Consider the following 26,948-nt stretch of genomic DNA (forward strand, 5'->3'; position numbering starts at 1 on the left):
TGCTGTAAATTACTTTGCTCCGTCCCTTAGATGCATTTCTTTTGAAAGAAGGGAGAAGAATTAGTATCTTGTCAAATATAAAGACGACTAAGATGGCAACAAAGATCATTCAGAATATGGTATAGAGCTAAATTTAGGAGGACAGGTGACAAAAATGAATTCTGTGGGCTCTGTTTTTCACTGATTCATTTATTTTCTTTTTCTTTTTTTTTAAAAAAATGTTTTATCTGGTTTCACTGCATGAGCAATGGGCTGCACAAGAATATTCTGCACATTTAAGACTACAAAAATGAGACTACAAAAATGTTTTACACAGGATCTTTCTTAGAACAACATTGCAGAACCTGGTCTTCTCTCTGCTTATTTCTAAGTTGTAGATAGCCCCAGGTGAGCTGGAACCTCTCCCACCTTCTGCTGCTACCATCCTATCTTTCAGATGGGAGAGCTGCCTCTGGGGTTTTAAATTAGTCTGTATTTTCTAGAGGTGTCTGTAATTTAGGGAAGGAATGCACTCCAGAAAATATTATACAAGTACTTTTTAAACAGATGAGGTCTCTATATGCGGCCTTTGCACATACAAGTGCTGCTGATTGAACTGAAAGACAAGCAAACAAGTAGCAGCAGCTTCCACAAGGAGTTTTTTAAGGACTGGTTCTTACAAACTAGAGTTTAGAGCTGCCATTGGCTTTATTCAAAACTGAGCTACAGGAAGCTACTGAAAGAGACTTATTTGTTGGTTCCAGTTTGAGCAGTTTTATGTTGTTGAGATGGAATGCTTGGTCAGTGGAAAGTAGCAAGTGCTGGAACAAGCTCTGCTCATCTCTGTTGGTTTAACTAGGTCTGTCTGGTTTAACTAGGTTGGTTTAACTGGTTCATCCATTCCTGATGACAGTCCTTAGATCTTTGAAGGAAGTGACCAGAAGTTTGTTATCAACTAACTTGTTCACTGTAGTTGTGCCCCTCATCTCTCTTTTAGAATGTTTGTCTGGAGGTCAAGAATCTAGAACATCCTGATTGTAACTGACTTTCTCTAAGTTAACCATGAAGGATGGCTATCTACAGAGGAATAGTCATACTATATGTTTTGCATATCTATTTCTAGAGGAAAAAACTACTCCCATCCTGTGGTGTTTGTTTCACTCAATTTTTCTAGACAAAACCTAAGAAGATGGCTAAAATTTGATGTCTAGCTTTTGATTGTCTGAAACTGTAGTGTCATTCTCCTTCATATCTGAAGGAATTTACCTATTAGTTCATTAATAATGAAGAAAGCCTAACTAAAGCAATGTTCCCCATCCCTTTTTGCACACTCTCAGGCCTGTTTTTAACAATAACATATCTGTGACACTACAGAGAACCAAAGCTGATTTTTCCTAGCTGAAGATGGGAGAATAAGCTGCAAGAAATCATTAGATGGAGTGAATGGATCATAGCACGGATTTACATTCCAGGTGTGACTCCACAGGCTGATGATGGTTGCACCACTGTGGATATGCATGTTTTTGCTGATGAGGCAGTTGGAAGAAGTAGGAAATACTGCAAAAGGGAGTGCAGGAGCAAAGCTTTTAACATATCAATCTCATAGGATAAAACAACTTTATTTTTTCCAGCATACTACAGCTGCTTCTTCTCTCAACCTGTTTGGGTAATATACAACTACAGAATGTCCCAAATTGGAAGGAACCCATGGGGATCATTGAGTCCGACTCCATGGAATACATGTTTACAATGTCTTGTGGCTGAAATGGAGAGCGATCGTGTTCTGGTAGGGAATGTTTTGTTAGGACAAACGCAAGTAGAAGAGAGTATTAAGTTGATCCAGCAAAAAACAGAGGTAATAAGATGATGTGATGCTATTTTATCCACCTGCACGGTTTCAAAGTCAGACAGAGAGCGTGCTTGAATGTGCAGGGGTACCAGCTGCCAGCCAGAAAGATTGCCTGGAGAAGATGTTCCTGTTGGCTAGCTGTTCTTTAATAAATATTCTCTGAATAGCGTTCAAGCTATTGAGCAGATTAGTTTTGTTTGTTGTGGGGAAAAAAATGGAATTTCTCCTTTTGTTACACAAAAGTCATCATGACCTTGAATTTAACACAGACTCTTTGAAATTAGCACAGAATAATCCAGAAGTGGGTTGTCAGACAAGTAAATGAGGTAAATCCTGGGCTCCATCAGAAGAGAGGTGGCCAGCAGGTACAGGGAGGTGATTGTCCTTCTCTAGTCTGCTCCTGTGAGGCCCCATCTGGAGTACTGTGTCCAGGTCTGGAACCCCCTGTACAAGAAAGAGAGTGCTGTTGGAGAGGGTCCAGAGGAGGGCCACAAAGATGATCAGGGGACTGGAGCGCCTCCCCTGCGAAGACAGGCTGAGGGAGCTGGGCTTGTTCAGCCTGGAGAAAAGAAGGCTGTGGGGTGACCTCATTGCAGCCTTTCAGTACCTAAAGGGAGCCTACAAACAGGAGGGGAATCAACTCTTTGAAAGGATTGATAACTGCAGAACAAGGGGAAATGGTTTTAAGTTGAGGGAGGGAAGGTTTAGGTTGGATGTCAGGGGAAAATTCTTTACAGAGAGAGTGGTGAGATACTGGAACAGGCTGCCCAGAGAGGTTGTGGATGCCCCGTCCATCTCTAGAGGTGTTCAAGGCCAGGTTGGATGGGGCCCTGGGCAGCCTGGTCTAGTATTAAATGTGGAGGTTGGTGGCCCTGCATGTGGCAGAGGGATTGGAGCTTCATGATCCTTGAGGTCCCTTCCAACCCTGGCCGTTCTGTGATTCTGTTGTCAGATGCTCTTGTCTGCCTTTCCTTCTGCTTTGTTTGTTTGTTTCATGCTGCTGAATCACTTTGGTTGCTTTGCAGATTGTACAAACTACCACCTGCAGCAGCTACTTGGCTCAGCCACTGCTGTGTCTGAGTGGTTCACAAAGACATACTTATTCTGCTTGGCATTAATTAGATGGAGACGGTGGGAAAGAACAAAAGAAGAAAAGAGAATTTATTGCATTCCTGAGCTGATAACATGGACAAGACTGACAAGTGGAGAGGAAGCTTATAGAGCATAGGGCCTCTCAGTACTGGAAACTGAAAAAGGAGCTGCAACAACAAACATTGCTAGGGAATAATCCAATCTAGTCCTTTCTTTGCAGTCTAGTAACTTTATTTTTTAAAGAGGCCTTCTGCTCCATTTGACCTAAAGAAAGTTAGGTAGGGTAACTTAATGATAGGCATCACAAATAAAAGCCATCTGGAATGGAAAACTGACTTTGCAATTAATATTGAAGTGCTGTGTATCTTCACAGTGCTGAGCACTATTAGACGCTGCATCCACTTATTTGTGAAATTATTGCTCAGCAGATCCAAAGTTTAAAATTGTCAGTGGATCTTGGTGCCATGGAATGTTCTGAATGCCCAAAGCACAAAAATGCTCTCAAAGGAGAAAATGATGGGAAATAGGCATGCTGATGTCTGTCCAGCTGCCTGATACCAGCAGTAGAGTGGATACTCCAGGGAGAGGCTCAGTCAGTAATTGGTTTATTCCTCAGCTTTCCCCAAAGTTAAATGTTTTATGTGAGCCATAGCCTGTCTGTAGCACTGGTGAAGACTGATCATTTTCATAGCAAATATTACTTTTTTTCCAAAGAAAAATATGCCTTTATTAGAAATCTCTGCTTCAAATGGACTAAAACGAATAGCTGCAATATGTGTCATTCTCAGCTGGCCAACTCGTGTTTTCTGTGACGTACTAATATCAATCTTGTATGATATTCAGCTTTTGAAATATAATTGAGTGCATGATGGCTTCTCCATGTGCAGAAGCTTTAACACTCTTCGAGGGGTGTCATTTCATGCTCCAGATTTGAAAGTTTCATAACAATTCATCCCCAAAGATATTGTTACTGCTTACATAACCAGCTGATTTTTTTTTTTTCCTTAAGTCATTATTAGTCTTTGTTCTTAGGTTTACCTGATGGACTGCATTCTTTTTCAAGTATTTTTCTATCTCTTGCTCGAGAATATATGTGCTGTTTCCTACTTGGTCTGAGCTGGGAGTTATGCGTTTAGTTTTAGTTTATGGTGTAACTTCTGGTGTGTCACAGTGGCAGGAGATTCTTTTGATGAAAGGCAGAAAGTTTACCATATATCATATATCATATTTATTTCCTTGTCTCTTGGTTGACATTGATTTTTTGGGTAAGACTCCTTAGCACACACTGCCATGACAGTGTTACTGAGACCTGCAGGTGCTTTGGGCAGCCTACAACATAGTGACAGGCTCTTCTTTCTGGTCAGTGGGAGCTAATACTTACATGACTCCATAATCTGGAATTTGGCGATATTTTTTAATCTTCTAGATGCAGGTGCACAATTCTGTACAAAGACACTGACATAAGAATGAAGAGTAAAGAGTAAGACACAAGAAGAAAGTTCTCAGACAATTAGAAATTTTGTAATAAATAGGGGGAAAAAAAGGTTGTTCAGTTACATGAGATTGGCACTCACTTTATTTCTTGCAAACCACTAGTATTTAAAGAGGGAATGTGATTGATGGGATTAATTAGAGCTATATGTTTAACACTAGCCATAACGACCTCATTAATTAAAACCTGAACTTTTGAAGACGAGTCTACTCTGATTCTGATTTATGAATTCTCTCTTCTTTGTTTCTGAAATAAAGAAAAATCAGGTGAACAGGTCAGTAGTGCATACAAAAGTAGTATGCAGTGCATTACAGTGATTTATATTTCTTTGGAGAATCAGAAAAGCACAAATCAACACATTAATCACACGCAATCAGCAAGGCCAGCTTTTGTGGAGATATTTTCTTTAGCAGACTCTGGAGATCTGGGTTTAAATTCATCTTATGTGAGGTTATACGAACTATTCTCTGAACTAGCTGTAGACTAAGTATATCATTCTTTCCATGATTTAAGCAATTTGCTTTCCACTGAGTAGCCATAATCATCTTGTTTTATAGACTTGCATTTGTAAATAGTTATCTCTCTTCACTTGATAAAGTTTTAGGAGAGTAACAGAAGGTTGTATATATTTCCATTCAAATTGAGGGTCTGGATTCTGCAGCCTTTAGCAAATGTAAAACGCACATAAGCCACTCAACAGGCACTACACTGCTAAGTAAGGATCAGTGTTCCCTGATGCTTTGCTTTGTTTTGCGTGAGCTAATGTTCTTTATTAAAAGATAGTTTTCTTTTACTAACAGCTTTCAAGGCTATTCAGCTCATTTTGCTCATGGTCCTCATTCATTTTAAAATACACTTGGTACAGTGAATAGAAGAATTTTCCTGGAAGACAATAGATACACCCTTGGGACTAAAGACCATTTCATTAGCATATACTTGCTTTGTCTCTAATCCTCTGAGTATTTATCTATGTACTTAACTTTATTTAGCTTTCCCAGGAAATTCATGTATCTGATGCTATCTCTCCGTGTCCTGCAGCACGATCCCCATTCCTATGAGCAGTGAGAAGGCATCTCCTTCAAAGAAAGCCACGGAACAATGAATGGCCTTAGTTGAAAAGAGAACTGAAGTTTCAGCTGCCATTCACATGAAATACGTGTGAATGAGCAAGTCAGAAATTCATCTCGTGATTTTGCCAATCATTTGAAACATTATTTTATTCATATGGAAATCATAGATTCCTGTATGCATGTAATTGAAGTAACAGTTTGATGGTCACATACAGTTTAAGAGAGGTATGTGATTTCCAAAATATTTATTTAACAGTTGCTCAGGAATACATCAATTTTTGTTAAGACAAAGCACGTGACATAAGAATCATGTATGGTCAGGAGAAATGTAGTTTGACTTGGCTCTGAACGTACAATGTTTGAGTCACTAAAGATAACATATTGTGGCTTATTATCATGTTGAATCAAGGTATTTCATACCTATCGCTCTTGATAACTTTTCTGCAGTTTTTTCAGGAATTTTGATTAAAATGCAATTTGTTAAGGGAACTTTGAACTCAAAGCTTGGATTGTTTTCAGCAGCAAGGATGTTGGCTTATCAGCAAAGAATAGAGGCAATGTATTTGCCTTGTGTTCACCTGTATGAATCTGTTCCTCTTTAAATCTGATCTGAAAGCATAGCAAGATGGAGAATGACTGACGAAGTGCAGAGGTTAGGCCTTAGCACTGCAAGATGACAGCAGTTCCTCTAGAGTGATCTGACAAAATGCTTACTGTTTCAGCATAGTTAACTGAGCAGAATGAGGGGCTTTCTTCTTTCTTTCCAAGAGCCTGCTATGTAGAAAGCACAATGAATAATGTTACACAGAGCAGCAAGTATAAAATAATTAACTTCAAAACCTATCTTGACCACTTACCGAGCAGCTTGTTGTAGTTACCTGGAATGTTTTCAAAGCATGATAAAGAACAATATTCAAATTTCACATCTCTAGTCCTTTAGACCAAAATCTTCATTGTGTCTTGAGTTTGAACAGGTAAACAATCCTTTCAGCTATGCTGCAGGAGAAGACATAAAAATGAATCAGTTTATTTGTGTTTGTCTGATGTGGTTTATGCTTTTTTATTTTCTTCTTTTTTTCTTCTGTTTTAGAAGCATACGTTTGCATATTGATAGTCTTTAAATGCTATTTTAACAATTTAAACCACCTGATATTTTCAGACACCTGCCTAGATCATTCCTGCAGCGTCCTTCAAGGGGACAGATTACAGTTCAGTGCTGTCTCATTCATCTAACAATTTGGAACAGAGTAATTAATCTTCACTTTCTCTATCCAAAACCCCACATGCAGCATTGAGCAAATGGCTTCAGTACTCACGGGGAAAGCATGTTAAAAGCATGTAGCAGTAAAATGGGGTGTGAGCAGTTTTTATTTTTTCCCTCTCCCTGCTTTACCTATCCCCAAGATTACAAATAGCTGGTGTACATTGGAAGTGAAGGGAGTTTCTCTTTGTGTTTTACTTGGATATTTAGGAAGATAAGGGAAACTGGATATTTCATAATCTGTTCATCTGATAGGAATAAAGTACTACCCATTGCTCCTCCAGAGAGGCACAAAGTGTTCTAGGATCAAGTGCTGGTACTGAAATTAGGGTTTACCTTTCTCCAGAGAGCATTAACAGTGGGTCATTTGTAGTATGCATTATTGGGCCGAAGTCTGAGTATATTTAAATACCATTGTAAAATGCAGATGAACCATTAGAGAATACCTGTCTACACTCACCCATCATTATCTTCAGATTTCTATCCACGAGACAGAGTAGGGATTTTATAGTTCAAAGAACAATTAATATTAAACAACTATTTAGAGAATTGGTAATAAGCATTTATATGAAACAATGTAATATTAAGAAGTTGTTCAAATAGCATGAGATGCTTTTGCTGACATGACATTTCTAAATTAATCCAAAAAGCTGGACTTTATTATATGTTTTTTTTCATAATTATTCTTTCTATGTCCTTCGTATACCAAGAGAATCACAGGGTGCAGACACTAAATAAGTGGTGGGAGCATCTCTGCTTCCTTCATTTGCTATATTTGGAGTGGGCAAGGAAGGGACTAATCAATGTACTTCTCCAAGTTAGGAGAGCTATGCAGTTCTGATGTAATTTCAGAACATCACTGAGGCTGCTCTAAATTTGGCACTGCTCAACAAACAAGGGAGCTGTAGATGTCTTGTGGATCAGACCCTCTGTACAGACTGCATATAAAAAGAAAGAATGCAGATACATTATCAAACCACTGATTGTTATTATTTTTCTTCATCAGAAGATCCTATGATTAGCTGCCTAGCATAAGTAATTTATGAGTCTGCTCTCTGGCTTGCCTTTGAGAGAATGATAAACTGCAGGCATATTAGCATATTTGTTTTAATTGTTAATGTTAGAACAGATCTTTCCTATGATCTCATTATGGTATGCTATGGCATTTACATTCCATGTACAGTGGATTGATTGGAGTTCAGCTGCTTGGTGTCTGACAGCAGCACCTATCAATCTAAAAATATGTCCCCTGTCCATCAAAATAAGATTAAATAGAATTCCACAAATGCTTGAGCTTTTAAAAAGCTTGTTCGCGTTTCTATTCTGCACATGAAATAAGTGGCAGAGAGAATTTTCTCATGTAGAATAGATGCAAAGCAGTAAAGACAGAGTTTCTGAGGCTGCATGTTGAGATCTGCAAACCAACAAGTAGAAGCCTCAGTTTCTGGATTTCCAAAACCAAAGCAGGACAACCAGATCCAACAAAAACAATACTGAGTGCTTATGTTTCAGGGAATTGCAGTAGTGAGTTTTGTGCACAAACTAAGTTGCTTCTCACAGTTGGTCCCGCTATCATGTTTTCCTCGCATTTTGTATGCTCTGTGGAATTAGGTCCTCTTACAGTCCCGTTGGACACCTGCTCACTTCTGTCCTATCGTCAATCTGTTCCAGTTCCTGCAGTATTGTGTTTCTTGATTGCAAGGAGCATTGTAACCAAAATAATACTGGGTTACTATACAGCATAGCTATAGGGTGTGCAGAAAATGAAACATGCTATTTAACACTCCTTTAAACAACAGGACGAACTTTTCCCATACAGAGCTGACCCTGTGTTCTGAAGAAACAGAAACCTGCACAAAAACCAAGATAAATTCTATAGATAATGTCACTAGAATTCTGTTATTTAGAATTCACACGATGAAACATAATCATTTTACAGTGGTTCAATAAGCAATCCTCATTTATGTATCTGAGACTTAAGCTTTGTTAAACTCAGATACATCAACCTACCTCTCTAGTAATACTTGCATGCACGCGCATTCTCATGTATATGAAGTAAAAAGTGCACTGAAGCCTTCATAGACATACTGTCATATAGACAGATCCAGGTAAGTTTTGGAAGCTTCTTCCAGTGTTGTCCATTAAAACATATGTGATGAAGAAGCGTGCATGCAGAAAAGTATCAAGGTAAAAATAGCAGTAAAACTAGAGCTGTTGGAACTGCTTTGCATTGCTTTTGTGATAGATTAGATTTCACTACAAAAAGCCAGGTATTTATTGAAACTTTGTTTCAGACTGCAGTTGATTGTCTGCAAGGGAAGGGCATGAAAAGCCCCAACTAGCTATGGTATGGAAAAACAGAGGTAGGATAGCACCTGCCAGTAACATCAGTCTTCACGGTGGTTGATCCTGAATGCACCCAGATGAATGTGATACGGCATGGCTGGAGAGACAGTCCAAAGAAACTGCAAGATGCTGTTTAATGAAAGCTCAGGGATAGGAAATGAGCTGAGGAATCTAAAATCCATCCAGCTTGGATTTGAGCTATGACCCCAGCTAGGCCAGTTATAACTTGATTTGACTATAGGTTACCTATGGACATTCAATATCATTTAAAAAAAAAAAGAAAAAAAAAGTTGCAATAATCACAATCCTTCTACACATCTGTCTTGCTTTCTGCATGCTCATTTCTCCAGTTATGAGCTGACATTCCACTTACATGCTAACAGACGCTGCCTGGAGAAACCTTTAAAAATCCTTGTGAAGGGTGTGCACATGTGAGGGCTCCAGTCTATTGTTTCAAGTGAATGAAATGAATAGGAAATTAAATAATCACAACAGTTGTTTATTGTTTCAATGAGAACAAAGTGCTGACTCCATGGAAGAAAGACCAAAGACTGTGGCTTTGCATCCTTACGCTCAAACCTCTGAGGTATGTTTTGCTTCACTTTACCATGTTAGCATTGTATGAAAGAAGGCACTGGAACATGAAAAGCGGCGAACACAAGGAAGCAGTTCTTTCCTGCTGTTTCCACTTTGCATGAATTTTTAACACCTTTACTGGAGACCCAACATCTGGTGTGACTTCAGTAAGGGTTTCTCCTTGGCACTTTGATGAAGCATTTGTAGTTTGCTGTTGCAGTTTGCTGCTTGCATGCAAATTTAGGGGAAAAAAAAAAAAAAAAAAAAAAAAGGAAGTTAAGCAACTACTATCCTCTGACATTTCTGACGTTTCACTTGCTAAATTTCAGAAAGTAGGGTCTCTATGGGGTCTTGGGCACTATACTCTTTCAGATCATCTCCATTTTTGGCAAACTCCTGCTGGATTTCAGTCTGTTATTATTAAGTTTTTGAGTATTATTTGGAAAAAGCAATAAACAGAGCCTTCTGAAACTCTCAGTCTGCATGTGGTGGGTTTGGACAGCCTCAGTCTCCTGTTACCATCTGGGGCGCTGCCGCTCCCTTGTCACTCAGCACTGAGTTAATTGCTCCTGGGACTGAGCTTGCCCTATGCCTGGCTGTGTGATGGTGCTATCCCACGGCCTCCTGTCCTCTGTAGCCTCCACACCGATTGCTGGATGCTCTTTGAGAGGACCCTGCTTCCTCACCCTCTTTGGGTTGGTTCTTGAGAGAGAAAGCAGGTATTTCAGTGCCGGCCCAGCAAGAAGGGCAGTCGACTGGCTGGCGGAGGTGGTTAGGTGGAGCGGGTTTTCCTGCAATTGTAGGGAAGGCTTTCCTGTTGTGCTCCAGCCGCCGCTGCCTTACAGTGAAGGAGAAGGGCAGCGCTGGGATAGGATTGCTGGGACGGGGGCTGCCACTGGGCTGCCCAGACTTCCCGAAGGGTCAGCGGTCCCTATCTCTGCAGCCATGGCCCAGCCGGGAGGAGGAGGGCGGGATGCAGCGGTGGGTACCTGTGGGGTGGCTTCTCACCAGCTGCAGCCAGTGCTGGATTGTGGGGGCTTGTCATCCCGAGGGACTGGGGAAACGTTTTTGAAGGTGTTCAGTGTTGGTACAGGAAAAGTGGGGGGTTTGGTCTATTGCTGAGATGAATTTTGTTTTCAGTACTAGAAATGGGGGGGTGGGAAAAGGGAACTTTTTGAGAGTCTGTATTTACTTCTTGTGCATTCAAACAAGCGTTTATTGTTGTCTTGTTGTCACGAAGCAACAAAAGTAAGAGAGCTGAAGGGAGCATTAGCATCTTCATAGTGTTAACAACATCTGGAACATTATAATTCTGTTTTAAAAATAGCAGATGAAGACTGAGATGTGTGTTTACACAAGAAGGAGAAAAAATACAGTAATTCCCTAAAGTCTGTTTCACTCCTCAAGCAAAGTCTTTTAAATCCCATTTATTTATTTGTAACTGATGAAGTTATGTAATCTAGAACTATGACACTAAGTAGGATGGCCTAGACACTGTGGTGTTTGTTCAAAGTGGGTTTTTTTGTACTTCTTGGCACTAGTATACTCACAGGGATGGTCTGGACACTACAGTTTTTTAACAGGCAAATTTGAAAGCCCACAAAATACATCATTTCTTTAGCAGAATCAGAAGCATGCATAGTCCGCAGGTAGAGAACATCTAATACCATTTTTTCCAGTTTAGTATTTCAGAGAGAGCTGTTTTCTAACAGGCCAGTGTTAAACTGGATATTTAGCAAGCTCCCAGAAAAAAGGTTGAGGCTGGAGATGGTGCAGACGTATGCCAGTAATACACATTAGCGGTGGCTTAGTTGATAAATGACAGGAGGCAGACAATTTATTCAAGTTTTTTTTTTTTTTTTTTTTTTTAATAAACTGCAAGACTTCATATGTTGTTGATGAGTAGGGTCTCAAAGGGATGTAATTAAGCTATTGCTTTCTCTTTGCATGCTGTCTTAAAAGCTGGTAAGCTATTTTCTGAGTGACATTGAGCACCTATAAGTAAGAGGCCTGTCTGAGGTACTGTATCAGTATCTCTCAGGAGTGATTGCTTATGTTAGCTGCTTTTCTGTTCTCCCTCTTAGCCTGTTTGGAAGAAGGACAATTAATCTGAGGTTGTCAAGTAAACCACTAACCAGTCCAACTACTTTTGTCAGTGGGTCCTTTTCATTGCACGCAAGTGCATGCACATTCAGTAGCACATTTAACCATATCCTCATAGTGAAAAAGCATTTTCTGCTAATTTTGTAAGGCTACATGGCAAGGCTTCTCCTAAGATCAGGAACTCTCAGAGCACAGGAGAAGAGCTGTATGACCCTGTGACTCAGGGCTGGAAGGAACTAGGACTCTAAGCAACAGAGGTGCTGTATCATGATATCTTAGAAAGACGACTCTCTTAGAAGAGTGAGCTTAAATTTAATAATGGAGCTTCTGGCTTTTATTCAGTCTTCTGGTTTATATCACGTGAAGTATAGGTAAACTGGATCTCTTTTTCTTATCATTCTGCTAAAATGGATTAGAAACTGGTGTTATTATGTTTCCTAACTTATTTCAACTCCCAGAGCTCTCTGGTCATCAGCAGAGTTTAAAAAGAACTAGTGCTATTTACCCTTTTGGTTTCTAAGCTGCAAATTACATTGCCAATACAATGCAGCTCTTTGCTGTTCTTAATTTCTTAGCTTGAAGCAATGAAGTTTTGCCACAGCATGTCTACTAAAGACCTGTTTGTCAAGATTATGTGGTTACACTTAATGTTTGGTTTGTCTCAGGTCTTTAAATAGTCTTTAAAGGATAACACCCTTAAAGAATGTAAATGCATAGAAGAAAATATTTGAGATCACCAGGGTTTATTGTGGTGTGTTTCTGTTAAGTAACACTTTCTTAAGAAATAAAATACAAGTGGGTGTGCCTTTGGCAAACAATAAAGCGTTTCTGTTTCTTTGCAGCTGACATGACTTAGTTCTCCAGAGAGGTTAAAGGGAAACTTGCCACTTTAGGATTTGGCCTTATTAACAAGGAATGAAGACTGATTTGCATCTCATTGTGAGTGATACATGGTCTTACCTAAAAGGCTGAGTTGGGATGCCAAACCCTTGAATGTCTTAGGGACAGAACAGTAGGCTGCACACAGCTCAGGATTTCTTTTTCTTTTTAGCTGATCTCATCGTTTTCATTTGTTGACCTGTTGTGTCAGGGTCAGAATATTCAGTCGTGGACTGTTCTGCCCATTTTGGGTGATTTGGATTAATAACTGCAAGTCAGTACTCACCTGCAAGTTTATTCAGATATCCATGCATTCTTTTGTACCTTTGAAAGTAGAAACTGGGTATTCCAGAGGAGAACTTTGAAAGCAAATTTTGCTAAATGAGTGATTACAGGGCTCATAAGAACATTCTTCAAAAAAAGTACTGAGGTGAATTGCCTGTTTTCTTCTTAGATCTCAAGAACACCGAATATGGTTACTTGTTAGATTAATTTATTTTACTGTAAGTTCTCTCTATATTTGAAATGAGTTCTAGGAAGCACAGATCATTCTATCCTAAAGATAATCTAAAATGGTTTACAGGAGGTGCCTCTGAAGATACCTGTCATTCGCTATTAACTATCATGGGAGTTGATAAAGACCACCTCATATGAATACCACCCCCTGTGGATAGGAAGCAAGAGAGAGGAATAGGTTTCTAATACATGTGCTAAATACTCATGATTTGCTATGATGTATTTGCAGACTTCTGCTCTGATTTATAGGGCCAAAGAATGCTCCCCAAATAATTCTGCTTACAGAATGGGAACTTAGTACCCCTATGTGGAGCAGCAGAAGCACACTCACTGTGGTCCATGTGGCAGTGGTAAGATGGGAGATATCCCTATTTTAGCTGAGCAAGCTTTGGGATCTGATGAGGATCCTCACAATGATTTTTCTTCTCCAAGTGGAGCAATAGAGCTGCAGGTTCTTGTTTTGTTACTGCTGGTCACATGAGCTGAGTGCTTCATGCACCACTGAGAGAGGTTTCTAACTACCTCCATCCTCTAAAATAGATTACCTTCAGAGAACAAATATAATTTGTTCCTTATCCTCCACACTCCCACGCTTCACAGCTAATTTCCCCTTCTAATTACCTGATTACAATCTTGATTTTTAAATACACCATCGATCTTTGGCAGCTCAGCTTACTGCAAGTAGAGCGAGGAACTCCTTGGTGCTGGGTGGTGAGGTTTTTTGCAGCACTTAGAATCTCATTTTAGCCTTTGCAAATGTGCAGAGTATGCTCTAAGAATGTTGTTTATTCTTTTAAAAAATAAAAGAAAAACTTTGGAGGGCTTTTTAATGATCACATGTGAGGAGCAGAAAGCAAGAGATGCCAGCAGTGCGTCGTGTAATTTGATAGGTACTGCTTTATAAGCCCAGGGAGCTTTAGTCATTCAAAAGAACACCATATGCCTTCAGCTTGCTGGTAGTGTAAATTCAGATTATCTGCCTGGCAAGTGAGGTCACAATTTCCTACCTGTTGTAGTTTCTGGGACTTCGTTTGCTGCTGTTTATTTTAAAGGCTGTCTTTGATAAGAAAACAGAGTTTGAGCTTCTACCTTTGAAATTATAATGTCTCATTTTTATCTGGATGGAGGTGGTGATTATGAATTGAAATGGTATTATTGATTCCCCCTTTGCTACAGGAAAAGAATTCATAGGACAACTATGATATGCTTAGAGTGATATTCTTTCTTGAAGCCACCCTAAAACCTTCACTAAAAAAATTACAGTAGCTTTAGGGCCCCAGTGCTTCCAGGCTGCACTGAACATAGCAGTTGTGTGTGAAAGTATATGACTAGAAGGAACATACTGAACTATTTCTGGCTATTTTTGTAGTTGTATTGTCTGCTATAAAGAGTACCATGTCACCTGAGGCACTACAGAAGTGAAATCCCTAGAAGTGAGAGATTTCCAGCTCTGTTGTGCAACCAAAGCCATATGAAGACTGGTGGGACTTGGTGTGACCCACTTCCTCAATATTTGTTGTTGCACTGCTGTGATATACCCCAGAATAAATAACAGTTTCTTCAATTAGAAGTGTGAATTTAGTTGGAGAAGGGATTTTTGGAACAGATCTTCAGGGTTAAGTTTGTTAGGAAGACACCACTAATGCTTGTAGACCTAATGCTGATCCACATGTGCTAAGGATTAAATAATCCTTTGCTTTCATTACTCTTGAGCATTTTGAGGAAGTATTAAATCTTGTACCTAAAGAACGCAAGGCTACAAAGATTGCAAGACTATAAAAAAGAAAAGTCAAAGAGCATTCCAAATGTGCATTAGTACAGATTTATGCACATGTGTAATATTGCATGCAGTACAGCATTTATATAATATCAAATCAGCAATTTATTGATTACTTTTGAATTTACGAGCTATGATCTTCGTATGTTTTTTTTCTTCCTTTTTTCTTATTAGGTTTTTGAGGCTCAATTATTGTTTTAGCTCCTGTGAGAAGGAATACATGATATTGTGCCAAAGACCATAGTTCTGTTATATGTTCATCTCACTGAAGAACATACAGGATTTGGCTTTTTGAAAATATATTCTGTTACTAACATATGGTTCAAGTGGAGAAAGATGTTATCAAGGCTTTGCATCACTGCAAGCAACATGGCAGACGTTCCTTTGCTGCATTAATATCCTTTGCATGTTACAAACAGCTATCTTAACATCATGGAAATATTGTATGTTACTTCCTTGTAGACAAGACAGCTAATGATTCTTTTGTCAGGGAAAATGTATGACTAAGATAAACTATTCAGTTTTTGTATGTGCTTTTGCATAGTAGGCTGTTGAACAGGTACTACCCTTGGAATATTTATTAATTTGCACTGTTTGGGTGAAAACAACAACAAAACAAAGTAAAAAAAAAATCAGTAGACAAGTATTTTCATGTTTGAGGGCATGTGAACCTTGCTTTGTTTAATGTTATGGAGGTTTTCATTAAGCATTTAAAAAAACATATCTGAGTTTTGATTATTTGTTATCTGTGCAATTCTGAGCAAATTACAATACTTAGATGATTATCTCACTAGCTGTGGTGCTGCAAATTGCTAACATCACAAGTTACTCATTGGCTCTAGTGTCTCTGGTGCAGAAGGTAAAACGTCTAATGGACTTAGGACAAATCATACTATGGAGCATTCCATTGGTTTAATCACATTTGAAATATTTATTGAATGTGATGTAAAGCAATCAGATTCATTTGTTTGAAGGAACAGTTGTTCCCAAGGCAATTTTGTCTATATCCTGGAGAGGGATAGAAAATGGCAAAAGAAGAACATTTTCTTCCTTTTTGTTTTACAGCTAACAGAAGAAATTGCAAGTGGTTTTTATTGCCCATGCCAAATTTTATGACAAGAACATAAATTTTAAATTTTCCTTTTATGGTGCACTTAACAGAAAAATACTGCTGCTTTGAAAACTGCAGCTGTGTATTATGATAGTAGACTGCTTAAGCACTTGCCATGGTTCATTCAGGAAGAGTATGTGTGTTCACTATAAATCTTCTTTTACTATACATCTAGGATACGTAGGCACATGCATGCATACACGGATAACTCATTTTATTGCCTTTCATACCTAGTTTTTCATATTTCATGTGAAATTTCTTTTCATACCCATCTAGTGGCAACTTAATATTTTATTTTCTAACTGAAAAAGTTGGCAAGTATTTTCTAGAAAAACATTTAATCCACAAGTGCTTAATTTTTAGTTTAGTCTGCAGTCCTGTGTGCATATGTGAACATTCCCATATATGAGTTTGGAAGAGCCGAGCCAGAATAGTCTTATTGTAGTAATCATATCGTGGTAGTCTTAAGTCAACAGGTTGTTAGGTAAATAAAATGCTGTTTGAACCTACTTGGGTGTATTTTGGTCACCATTCACCACAACGTATCAAACTGGTTTGTCAGTGAGGTGGCACATCAAGGACTTCTGGAACGTGGCACATATCCAGCTCTTTTGCATACCACTGTTTGTTACTAAGATTCTTAAAATCAGCTGAGAATCATAGAATCATAGTGTGGCCAGGGTTGGATGGGACCTCAAGGATCATGAAGCTCTAAGCCCCCTGCTGCATGCAGGGCCACCAACCTCCACATTTAATACTAGACCAGGCTGCCCAGCACCCCATCCAACCTGGCCTTGAACACCTCCAGTGATGGGACATCCACAGCCTATTTGGGCAGGCTGTTCCAGCACCTTACCATTTTCGTAGTAAAGAACTTCCCCCTGATATCCAACCTAAATCTTCCCTCCTTCTACATACAACCGTTTTCCCCTTCCATGTCACTGAGGCTACTGCAATTTAAGGTGCACCAAAGCAGCCTTAACTCCTGCTGTGAAATCAACATGAGGAGCTGGGATGGAAATTGAAACTTCTTAGGAAGCTTCACTCACTCCTGGATAGATTCTCTTCTCACTTTCCATGACAGAAAAGAAAGAAAAAGACTTTTTTTTTTCTTTTTTTTTTTTTTTTTTCCATTCTGGGTCTTGAGGCTTTCTTCGTGGCTTTCCACGTAGGCCATGTTGACTATGGAATTTGACCGTGTGTGAATTATAAACCATACACATTACATTTCTGCCTATTTCTGGCTCATTACTGCTGCTGTGAATTCTCTTATCACACAAAAGTAAATTACAAAGTATGAAACTTTAAGACCAAGGAGTTGAAAAAATTCCATAGCTGGATGAGCTGCACAATGTACTTTAGACATCAGCTTAAAAGCAAAGGCAGAATTGCAGTCAGTTAAAAAGCAATCAGTGGATTACCCAGAAGATACAGCCCCTTTTCCGTGCCTCTTAAAGTCTTCATTGCTCTCTCCCAGTTGCGGTGTTTTTTGACTTACTGGCAGCTGCAAAAGGAAACAGGGAAATGTCTTTGTTTGGTTCTGTCAGCGTGCTCCACTTTGATTACAGGCTTTTATGGGCTTCTATTCCAAGAATTTTACAGTCTAGGATCAGATTTTGACATTCTTGCTAGTCAGGAGTAAGTGGCTATTCCATCAGGTCGGATAGATCAGAATGGGTTATCCGTTAGGATGGTGGTGTTTAGACAGAGCCATGACAGTGATTCAAACACTTTTCCATGAGTCAGTGATGCAAATATTTTTCTGTTGGTTTAGTCTTTTCAACTGTCTTTTAGATGAGTAACGTAGAAAAGCCTTTGGTTATCCTTTTATTTAAGACAGTGTGCTTTGAGAAGGAAACAAAATGAATGAAACCTTTTGGCACATGAGAGAGCAGGAGGGATTTTGTGCAGAATGAAGAGCACAGAAGAAAGCCCCATATCCGGAACATGGTCCTAAGAAGCAAACCAGAGAGGTCGGCAGATTTTCACTAGGCTGCCAAGAGATGAGCAATGATTAGGTGGTTTGCCTCCTTAAAACCTTGTCTGCTGCCAGCCCCAAATCCCCTTCTCCCATTTCCAGTGCAGCTTTCAGCCCGCAGGATAAGCGGATGATGAGGTATACAGTTGTGGTGTGGAAGGGATTCAAACAAAGTGAATGAGATTCTTATCTTCTGGGACTTGTGTGATACAGAGAGTGAAGAGGAGGGAAGACAAACTGTTCTTCATTTGCAGAAAATGCTTTCATCTTTTGCTTTGCTGTGTGGCTATGGCTGAAGGGAGAGCAGAGAAGCTGTCTTCCTGCTTATATCAAATTGCCAGGCCTTTAATTTTGACCAGATGAGCCATGCAATTATGGCATCTGATGGACAGTTATAAAGGAATTAGTCTTTGGCAAACTGAACTTCATTTTAAGTAATATCAGCATCACAGAAGAGTCAGGAAACCAAATTCTGTGGCAGAGTCAGTGCCTTTCCCTAAGCACTCAAATTTCTTGGCAGAATAAAAGGAAGCCCAAGTGCAAAGAGACAGAGTACTCTAATTTCTAAGCACATTCTGGAACGGACGTCTTGCTGCTCTTCCCACAAGCAGGCAGTGCAGGATGCTGACAGGTACCCTGAACCTTGCCTCCATGCCTGTCAAACTCTCCCATTTCATTGTGGTTCCTATTGGGGTTATAGGTAGTATTCCTGCTGCCGTGCCCCTTGCTCTAATTGCCATGAAGTGCAGGAGGTTCAAGCACGCTTGGTTCCCAAGGCTGCTAATGAGCCCCTGCTCTTCTCGCCCTTAATGAACCAAGACTTGTCTGGGGGGATTCTTGTCCGCCCCTCTTTCTTCCTGGTCAGGGAAGGAGGCGAGAGTTCACGCAGCAGAACAATGACTTTACAGTGTGGGGGCCATGCAGCTGTGCCATCTGAAGCTGTGCTTGGTTATGAGCAACAAAGCTTAAATAGATTGTACTGTGAGGAGGTACGGCTCTTGCTTCTGCCTCACTGAGCTGTCCGCTCGCGGCAGCGATGGGGCCCTGACGGGAGCTTCTGCAGGGAGAGCTGCGCGGGGCGACGCTTTCGCATTCTCTCTGTGATGCTGAAAGCAGAATTGGGAGCAAAATGAAGTTTTAGTGGATATCTGAGAGGGCTGCACTGCCGCTTCCTCAAGAAAATCCCATCAAAAGTCACAGATTCCTAATCCACCTCAGATGGTTAATAAGGCCACTAGAGCAAGCGTAATTCAGGAGTTTCAGCGTTGGAGAGTGTTTGCACAGCAAAGCATGCAGACAGACAAACCCTTAACCAAATCTCACTTTTCAGTATTTTTCTCACAGCAGGCTCTTTTCATAGGTTAGAATCATCAGGAATTTGGGCTCAATTAGTAGAAATTTCATATGCTTCATCTTTCTTGAGGTATTTCAGTTAGGACACTGCAATCCTCTGGCTAATTTATCTCACTGCAAACACACGTGTCATATTTACACACGTACATGTACCTGTACATACGGTACAAATTATCTTGAAATACAGAGGAGCAGTATATTAATATAGTACGATAAATATATCCGTGAAAAACATAAAAATATCATGTGCTTTCCTTGATACACTGTTCCCTGTGTATATCCATGTAAATATTTGCACATGTGAACACGGATATGTACCCTAGGTGCTGTGATATAACAATAACTTAGCATTTCAACCTGAGAAAAGAACTGTGTGAATTAGAATAGCAATGAGAGAGATGTAAGGTTACCGGCTGTTATATACTGGGCTAACTCTTGCACAATGCTATACAAAGGTGAAATTGTTCAAAGTTTTACTACTAGATTAGCAAAGCCAAAAATAGCATCTGCAAAAGAAATCTGATTTTGTGGTAGTAGGCTGTTTGAAAATCATCACATTGTTGTTTTAATCATTTTGGGTTTTTAGCAGTGCAGAGAAACATCTGCTGCTTTCCTCAATTGCATGAGCGAGAAAGAGAAAGCGAAAGAATAAGGAGCTTTTGCTTTGCATTCCTAAGTGAACAGAGAGAATAGGGGAAAAAAAAAAAAGAAAAAAAAAGCCATCTAGTTTTAAATACCTTGATATGTACATGTGCAGGTTCAAAACTTTTGCTTGCTCTCCCACCCGGAACCGGGAGCCGCGGCGAAGCTGGCAACCCCCCATGGCTGACCCCTCATGTTGTTTGTCGCCTAATCGAATTTTGCGTGTGTTTCCAGATAGCTGATCAGCTTCCCTGGATTTCGCTGACGCCACAGGAAAGCTTTGCCTGAAGATGGAAACACTGGAGTCGGAACTGACCTGCCCTATCTGTCTGGAGCTGTTTGAGGACCCGCTGCTGCTGCCCTGCGCTCACAGTCTCTGCTTCAACTGCGCGCACCGCATCCTGGTCTCCCACTGCGCCTCCAACGAGCCGGTGGAGTCTATCACCGCCTTCCAGTGCCCCACCTGCCGCTATGTCATCACCCTCAGCCAGCGTGGTCTAGAGGGGCTGAAGCGCAACGTCACCCTGCAGAACATCATCGACCGCTTTCAGAAAGCCTCGGTGAGTGGGCCCAACTCCCCCAGTGAGACCCGTCGGGAGCGGGCATTCGACAGCAACAGCATGTCCTCCTGCGAGAAGGTCCTCTGCCAGTTCTGTGACCAGGACCCTGCCCAGGAGGCAGTGAAGACATGCGTGACTTGCGAGGTCTCCTACTGCGAGGAATGCCTGAAAGCCACGCACCCCAACAAGAAGCCTTTCACCGGCCACCGGCTGATTGAGCCCATCCCGGACTCTCACATCAGGGGATTAATGTGCTTGGAGCACGAGGATGAGAAGGTGAACATGTACTGCGTGACGGACGACCAACTGATCTGTGCCCTGTGCAAGCTGGTCGGGCGGCACCGAGACCATCAGGTGGCAGCTCTAAGCGAGCGCTACGACAAGCTGAAGGTGAGTGCTGCCCTCGCACCCCATATGGAGTGGTGGGGAGGGAAGGTGTCCTGCTGTTCAGTGTTGTGTTTCCTTGTTTGGGCACAGGCTGGTGAAGGCAGGTGTGAGATCTGTCATCAGGTGAGATGCATGTACAGACCGCTGCGTGCTTATCAGAAAGGGATCAAGTTTTCCCTTGAAGAAAGATTCCTTGGTTGTGCTTTGATTTTTCTGCTGCATGCAGTGTACACTATTGCTAGCACAGTAAGCTATCTGTATTAGATAAGTATTAGCTTATCTGCATCCATCCACATCTTCCCTCATGGCAGTTGGCCGGGTTTTGTGTTGGCTGCACATACACAGGCCCTGATGGAAATGTTGGTGTTCTTTGCATACGCTCTGCTGTTGATTATTTTTTATCAAGCTGTTTTTATCATAGAAAACCCTTTGCATCACTGCTAATAAGAAATGCAATTATACCTGCTGATTTCAGGGGCTGAGCTGCCTTGTCAGCCAGGGAGACCAAATGCCAGCCCCAGTCCTCCCATGCTGCCCTGAAGGAAACTAAACCAAAAATCTCTTTCAGCTCCTTGTGGCATTCCATAGTTCCCCCCTCTCACCTGGCACCCAGCTGGCACCCACCTGGCCCATGTGGGGTGTCCTCACTGAGTGAAACAAAAGGCCATGATGCAGACCTGCTCAGGTTGCTCTGCAGGCTCCCACTGAGGCCATCAAGCAGCCTTGGACCAAACACATTGATTTAGATGCTGCAAGCAGAGGAGAGGAATTAATGAGATTTCCTCAGGCTAGTCTGTATGTACTTGTCTGCGAATGTTTTGGGGGGGATTCCTTGGTTAAGTTGAGAAGACACAAGTGTGGAGCGCGAAGATAATCTGCCATAGTTTTGGAGATATGAGAAGAAACTGAATTAATAGATTTAACTAACTGGAAATATATTCTTAAATAACTTGAAGATGAAAATGTGAGACTACACACACACATGATAACTTTGTGTGAGTGCAGGTAAATTCTGCATGCCACATGTTTTTCATGCCTCTGTGCATGTGCAGATATGCATATCGTGCTCTATTCTTTACTTGGACCTGCTAACTTCTTTCCATTTCTTGATTAATTTTTTTAAAGTTAAAGTTGTTATTTCAGCTTTCCTTTTTTTTTTTTTTCTCCTGAAGAAGTGCTTGTTTGTTTTTTTTTAAATAATGAAGAGTTTAGCCCCTGCTAAAATGGGACGTGGGCTCTAAATGTGAATGCTTGCCAGGTGCTACGGTTCAGCAAGCTAACAGAGACTAAACACCTGTATCATTTATCAACTTGATAAGAGTAGGAATGTGTAATTTGATGTGAAATACCTTTGAAGTTCAGTATTAGCTAAGTGCATTTTTGAGAATGCCAATAAATGTTAAACAAAATTTCTTATGCTGGTATACTTAGATATGGCTAGTCTCGGAAGAAGACTTCAAGAAGCAAATGTCTTTACTTGAGATCTTAATATGGCACATGGTTAAGAAAAAAATCTGTGTGTTTTTACATAATCTCTGTCTTTTCTGTGCAAAGATGCCTACGCAGACTCTGGATGGGTATCTCAAACAAACAAGCAGTGTTCACCTTAGATGTTTCCCAGATTAGCAAACCTGGCAGAAACATAATAGAGTACTTTCCACCAGACTCATCAATGAATTCAAGTACTAATTTAATGATTAGAGTGGGCCTGGATCAAATAACTCTTTCTTACAGAAGCAATTTCTGTCATTATCCGTACAGGTTTTTTTGTTTGTTTGTTTAGACTTACACTTTCCTTGTACTCAAACTATTTGGAAGTAGTTTATACAGGAAATTATTAGCCGACATGAAATCCAATTACTGTCCTTTTCGTCATGAGTGAAATAGACTTATTTTACTTTGTTAATCCCTGTGGCGATACCAATCATACCAATTTTGCCACCAGTTACAACAGTCTGAGCCCAGGGATAGTAGGCTAGGTGAGTTCCATCCAGATCCAGAGTCCATTCTCTGTTCATAAGAAGGTAATCAGAAATTGATGTCCTTCCTTTCCTCATTGCCTCTTCCATCTCAGTAGTGTGAGCTGTTTTACATATTAAACTCTGAGAATAAGATTTTCTCTTTAGTAGATTGGATTTCTTCCTTAGGAATAAAGGAATTAGGTTTATTTACATCACTGCTTAGCAGCGAACAGGCAAGATTGTTCCCTTTTCATATTGAGGCAACCTTCTTCATAAATGGTAATACCATTTCTTCAGTAACTGCTGGTTTTGCTGTTGTTGTAAGTCTTTGGTTCAAGCTTGCATTTAGTGTTTGTTAAGTTACAGTTAATGTGCAGATGTCAGCGTTAAATGCAGTGTTCAAGTTAATCAGAAAATACCCATCTGAAAAACAGGTTGTTGCTTGCTATATTGTTGCCAAGGGTTTTTAAATACATAGGGTTTGTTTGATAGATGGGTTACGCAAATCTTCAAAAAAAATTCTAAAAGAATGAGTATGTGCTAGTCAGTAGGGTAGTGGATTCATTCAAAAATTGGTGGCTAATAGTAAGTATCTTCGAAGAAGAAAAACAAAACTGCTTCATGTGATGTTTTCTTTTCTTGCAATTTTCTTTTTAAATCAACACATTGTTGATGCCAACAACAGCAACTAGTGTGTAGCTTTAGGTGTCAAGCTATGCTAATTACTCGCATTCTTTTCCAGCAGCGTTACTAATTATTTAAACTATATCTCATCCTTCATTAAGCATAGGACAATAGATGCCATTGCAATCTAGCTCCCTTTGTGGCAAAAATGAAGCCCTTTAATTAGGAGTTCTGTACACTTGTCCAGCAGAGACGTCTATGCTAAAGCATGTTTAACAGTCGGTGTAATTGCAATTGTGGACATCTGAAAATGAGAAAGTGTTTTCCTTTGGCAGCTATTGCTCTAGCCCTGAGAGATGCTTTTGTTAATGAACTTCTACTGTGCATGGAAGGGTCTGAGGGCACTTATTTCAGAAGCAATTCATTCTTGGTTACTAAGCACAAATGGTGTAATTACATGCTTATAGATGTTTTAGTGCGTACAGACTTTTTTTTTTTCTTTAGACCATAGACACAGATATGTTTAAAAAAAGAAACATCATATACCATGACAAAAACAGAGAATAAGAAATGTTCTGGTTATCACTGAATTTATGAAGTGATGATCAGAATTGTGGTATAAGTTAGAAATAGCTTCTAGCTGCATAAACAATGAAAGTTGTAAAAACAGAAGCTGCAGATGCTCATGCTCACTGCAGTATAATACTACAAAGAAAAGATTTTTGTCTAATTACCTTTGATGTTGATTTTTTGCTTTTTGTCTTGTTGAAATGTGAAGGAAAAGACAAATATGCGCTCATGTTTCCAGAGAAAATTAGTGAAAATTGCCATTGTTCTTTAGACATATTTATACTTAAGAAAATAATTAAAAAAATGAAAAGAGGAAGAAGCTACAAGGGGGGTGTGAATGAAAAATAATGTCTGATTAATTTTAGCAAAAAGCCATGAAGAAATGTCACAAAAGGGGAAGACAGACGGTAAACCATATTTTGAAATGGTATAAAGCAAGTGCCATTGAAACCAAGAATTTTTTCTTCTTCATATTTACCAGGAATCTGGCCACTGATATGCATAATCTTGCAAAAAAAAAAAGAAAATATTTGGAATGCTTTGTGTGATGCGTAATCAAGCGAGATCCTTTGTTAAATCAAACTGCTATAGGTTAGCAGTTGTTCCCCATGTTTTTTTTGACCCTTATTAGCACTGACACGTATTGGGCATATTTATGAAGGCAAGGCAGTCCCATGAATGGCACTCAGGAATTCCAAGAACAAAAGGGAGCTTCTTGTTTGTATGGCTTTTATTTTGTTTTACTGGCAGAATCCATACACATCTATTTTTACTCCGCTGTTTATGCAGGATGCAAGGATTCAGTTTTCAATGGAGTGTCAATTCAATTACTCACAAATATTTTTGGAGGGAAGCAACCATAAGTCGTTTCCACATAGGGAGAATTGCATTCAACTCTTACGAATTTACTTCAGCTGTGTAAAGGTAGGAGACTTTGTCAGGTCCACAGCTTCTACAAACTGGGCACAAAAATATATCTCCTCCAATATGTTTACTCTGAGTTAAAATCATCTCGTATTTCAATGTCTCTGCAGAGACACTGTCAAAGTATGCATTGAAGCTTTCCAACTATTAATTGGTATACTGCATACTGTAAGAATCTAATGCTTGGAAACCTGTGCTCAAACAAACAGATGGGTTGACAATCCAGGAATACTGATTTTTGTATTTGTACATAAATACATTAAGCAAATGCATGTAAGTATATGTCCGTATGCATTTTATTATTTATTTGTATACTTATAGTGCTCATGGTAGTATGATAACAATATTGCATACGTTAATAGGTATGTCAGTGTAGCTATGTTTGAACAGCACAGAAATATATAATTCCTAGTAGTTCATTAATATATAGAATTTATATGAATATATATATGCCTATATTTTCACTATATAAAGTTTCAGATACATATATGTTGGTCACTACAGATATATTTGATGACATGTACATTAGCTACATTTCAATTATTTAATCTACTGTATCCAAAACATGGCACCCCTGGACTTGCATTATTACTAGAGTAGTATTAGATTACTGTTTGATTAGATACTACTTAACACATATTTCAGTGTATATGAATTAAGGAGTGGTCACTTATATTGGTACAGAATATTATGTAATTTTACACAAAGCACAGAGAGTTAACTATACTTTTTCAGTATTATAAAGACTCAAAAGCATTAACTTGTTTCATGGAAGAGAATAGATGTAGGAATGAACTATTTCAATACACAGGTATTCGAGTAGGACTTATTTTATTAATGTGTAAATATTAAGGCAGACTTTAGATCATACTCTTTTAGTCTAGTGTTTTCTCAGGTTACTATGTTTGCCAAATCTGATATTTCTTTTGTGAAATTTAAAATCATATAACATAAATACGCTCACAACAACATTACTGGTGGTGATTTTTGCTTGTCTGAATTGTTTTTGTTGGTTCTTTTTTTCTTTTAATTTTTTAGTAAAATTCTGAATGATGTGGTCTGAATTGGTATATTTATGAATGTGGATTATGAACTATTATTCAACAATAGTTTTTATTTACTGAAAAGTGGATGTGGCTCTGGGCAGCCTGATCTAGTGGTTGGTGGCCCTGCCCACAGCAGGCGATTTGAAACTAGATGATCTTTGAGGTTCTTTTCAACCCAGGCTATTCTATGTTTCCATGATTGTATGATCTTCGTAATTTTCCACGCACCTGACCCAAAACGTTGAGGTGATGGACTTCAAGTCCTTACTCCAGCTCATAATTTGGTTACTGTAATGACCTCCTGTTTCTCCCTTCATTGCTTATACATTTTTAGATAATAAAATGATTGATAGATGGTGGTGGAATAATGAAAGACAAATGCTTCTTCAGAATGAGACTCTGTTTTAACAATAAGCAGTAAAGCAATAAAAATGGAAATGAAGCAAATAGAGGTGGGTAAGGGCAAATAACTAACTCTCTTAGAACTCTTAGAGTTTGATGCAGGTTGACCCTTTTTGTAATAAATATAGTGGCTGCCTAACAAAGAATCAAAGGCAGAGTAGGTAGCAGGAAAAGTTACAAACAAGGTGACCTTTCAAAGGTAGAACACTTACATTTTTTAGAAAAACAGCATACTTTCAAAAAATTGATACGTTGACTGAGCAAATGAGTTCTTTTAGTGTCTTCTTGGAGAATTATAAAGCTGACCGGAGGAGTGCAGCTAAAAGAACTTGCCATAGTCAGTAAATGAAAGCTTGCACTGAAGCACACACTGGGAGGTGTGTGCAAGTGCATGAATATGTATGTTAGCTATGTGTATTCTGAACTTATCTTGAAGTATAATCTTATTTT

At 39.5% G+C, this 26,948-nt stretch overlaps 1 protein-coding gene across 6 annotated transcripts in view; it reads left to right on the plus strand.

Moving 5' to 3' along the window:
* MID1 (midline 1) overlaps positions 1 to 26,948 on the plus strand; it is a 235,045-nt gene that overhangs the window by 126,060 nt on the left and 82,037 nt on the right. For 4 of the 6 annotated variants that reach the window (XM_052664947.1, XM_052664946.1, XM_052664948.1 and 1 more), the window contains exon 2: positions 20,259 to 20,974. In XM_052664947.1, coding sequence (XP_052520907.1) covers positions 20,315 to 20,974 — 660 coding nt within the window. In that variant the 5' untranslated portion in view covers positions 20,259 to 20,314. Of the gene's footprint in view, positions 1 to 10,492; positions 10,647 to 20,258; positions 20,975 to 26,948 lie in introns of those variants that run through there. The other 2 variants (XM_052664950.1, XM_052664945.1) reach the window with 2 other exon arrangements.

This window comes from Tympanuchus pallidicinctus, unplaced genomic scaffold (genome assembly GCF_026119805.1).
Source record: "Tympanuchus pallidicinctus isolate F22 unplaced genomic scaffold, pur_lepc_1.0 scaffold6, whole genome shotgun sequence".
In the NCBI taxonomy this organism is placed as follows: Eukaryota; Metazoa; Chordata; class Aves; order Galliformes; family Phasianidae; genus Tympanuchus; species Tympanuchus pallidicinctus.